The sequence below is a fragment of the Stegodyphus dumicola genome, chromosome 4, assembly GCF_044657685.1.
Source record: "Stegodyphus dumicola isolate Sdum_Otavi_A_Nest chromosome 4, ASM4465768v1".
NCBI classification, from domain to species: Eukaryota; Metazoa; Arthropoda; class Arachnida; order Araneae; family Eresidae; genus Stegodyphus; species Stegodyphus dumicola.
In genome coordinates this window covers 208,655,592-208,658,199 of record NC_140771.1, presented here as the reverse complement: position 1 = coordinate 208,658,199, position 2,608 = coordinate 208,655,592, and the positions used below count along the sequence as shown (strand labels likewise).

Sequence of the window (2,608 nt, the reverse complement as noted above, 5' to 3'; positions counted from 1 at the left end):
AGTTAAACATTTAGCTAAATAGCTAAAAGCTTTAGCTGAATATTTTAACATTTAGCTAAAAGGATATCTAAAGACATTTCAAGATTTGTTACGAATGTAAACTTTTGCAGAAGTTTCTAAAAGAATTGTTCTTATTTGACTTTAATTAGTTTGTTATTTAAAATGAATATTCGCTTTTGAGTTTAAATTAACTTAGAACGTTTTTCAAGTTATTCTGAAAGTTTTAGTTATCTTCCAATTCTCTTCCCCTTAAATTCATTAACGATATTATTTTCATTTTTATTCAGCAGTTATTTACCACTTAGATGTTTTAGATTGTTTTTGCACTTAAAATGTTCATTTAATCTCACTATTTCTGGCAACCGAAGAAAATTTTCTCTACATCTATCATTGTCTGTTCTCTCCTTTATCAGTTTTATCAGATCTTTGACAGCTTCTTGTCTATCATCGTTAGTTTGAGAGGCTATAGATAAAGCCTTTTCGTAAAGATAGTCAGCAGTTGATAAATTTCCATTTCTAATCGATATTTCGGCCAATAGCATTGTGATGTCGACACGTAATCTGTTCTCATAGTTAGAGGTAGCAAGATCTAAAGCCTTTTGAGCAACTTTTCCTGCGCTAACTAATTTATTCACTTGAGACTTACATTCGGCAATTTTGTACAAAATAATGGATGTTTCTATATCTGATTCGGTCAGATCAATGCATCGACGTAAACAAAGACAAGCGTTCTCGTATTCTTCAATTGCTATGTAATTTTCCGCTATATAGCGTAAAGCATTCTTTTTTAACCACGGCATGTTATATTTATTTCCTAGTTTAAACGCACGCTTTTGGAATCCTAAAGCAGAAAATGTACCTTTTTCCAGCATGCATGCGAGACCAATAATGCTGAGGATTTCACCTTTAGCTTTTTTTCTCAGTCCATGGTGATCTTCGTCATCTTTGTCAAATGGTATTTCGTCTTCTAAGTTCATTTCTAACAGATTTTCAATGTCTTCTTTGAGGGCATCTTCACACTGGTTGCATCGTCTGCCTTTCAGTTCACAGAAATGTTCAGGATCGTCCATTCTTAAGTCTTCTTTCTTCGTGGTAGATGGCCACTTTTTACTCACGTTCGGCATGAAGGCTCTCCAAAAGCAGTTTCTTTGAATTAAAAACTCTAACAAATCCTTACAGAGAGGGTGGACAGAAATGAAGTCTTTGTCACTTAGAAACATTTGTACAAGTTCAGCGTCAATCGAAGACATCCGCTTTTTAATAGAGTGAGTATCTCCTCTCTTGTTTGCTGGCAAATCTTCTGAGACTAGGATTTTCATGATTTCATTGATGTCCAGTTTCTCTAATGTAAGCGGTTTGTCTCCACGTAGACTGTTATCAAGAGTCTTTTCGCAAAACTGAGAGCGTAATTTAAAAAGTGAGCATGCAGGCCTTACTGTTTGCCCTCTCCTGCATGTTCGAAAACTTGTTTCGAAATCTCCCTTCGCGAATTCGATTTCACTTTTCATAGAAATGGCTTCAGAACATTTAGGATTAATTTTCAGAACTTGCTCGACATCCATCTGAGCTTCCTGAAATTTTCCAAGTCTGATAAAACATTTACAACGGCCTAACAGAGATTTAATATTATGAGGATCTCTATTCAGAACGTTATCGAAACTTAGAATGGCATTTTCGTATTGGCAGAGACGAATGTGCTTTCTTCCTTCAGAGATGTATAAAGACACTGGAATTTTCGGTTTTCGGGAGTTATTCTCTTCATCATCCTGTATCAGCTCCATTTTGCTTGCTGTACTGAAAATTAGTTTACTATTAAAATGCATTGTTTAATGAAAAGCTAAATGTATCTAAAAATCAGCCGTTATTAACTTTTATTTCACAATAGATCTTTGAATTACATGGGTTTTTGATTGCATGAATTGTCTTACATGTAAATCTTTTCTCATAAACATACCGGGAATTGCTTAAGCAATCTGAAAAGTTGACAAGTAAAATGCGTAGTTTTGAAACAGAACAAAATAAAATAAAATATAAAATAACTTTAGAAAGTTATTCGAGATTAATGAATTATTTCATTTACTTACTCCAGACCCGGTAACAGGCTAAAATAATTATTATAAAAAAGAAAATATGTATAATGATTTCAGTGAGTTCGCTAGTGTAATTTCACAGTCTCTAAGCGTTTTTAATTAGGTATATCATGAATTAAATGCATTTTTATTTGATCAATGAATTCATAAACCAAAAAATAAGAAAATAAGAACTGCATTAGTAGCTCTGGATATTTAGCTTATTAATCAATAACAGACCGATTAAATTTGAAAAAAAATTAAGTTTTAAGTAGTTATCGCTTTTCCGGATGGCAACACACTGGCATGTGAAAAATAAAAGTATTTTATTTTCGGCCGTGGCAGCACGTTGTTTTTAAATAACCGAGTTTGTTGATTAAATTTGAAAGATAGGTAGGTATCTACACTGTTGATACAAGAAAAAAAAAAAAAATGCTTTATTTCGAGCAACGGCAAAACATCGCATTTAAATCGCTGAGTTTGCCAATCAAAAATTCATTAAATTTACGCAAAATATGAAATAAATCAAAACTAAATTC

General features: G+C 32.7%; 1 protein-coding gene across 1 annotated transcript; it reads right to left on the bottom strand.

Moving 5' to 3' along the window:
• Positions 1 to 290: 290 nt before the first annotated feature.
• Positions 291 to 1,781, bottom strand: LOC118202743 (outer dynein arm-docking complex subunit 4-like). Its single transcript, XM_035374938.2, has one exon. The coding sequence runs from the start codon at positions 1,779 to 1,781 to the stop codon at positions 291 to 293; it is 1,491 nt and encodes a 496-aa protein (XP_035230829.1).
• Between the last annotated feature and the right edge of the window lie 827 nt (positions 1,782 to 2,608).

Bases quoted from the DNA above. Each gene is read 5' to 3' on its own strand.
- LOC118202743 (XM_035374938.2), bottom strand. From the start codon at position 1,781: ATGGAGCTGATACAGGATGATGAAGAGAATAACTCCCGAAAACCGAAA.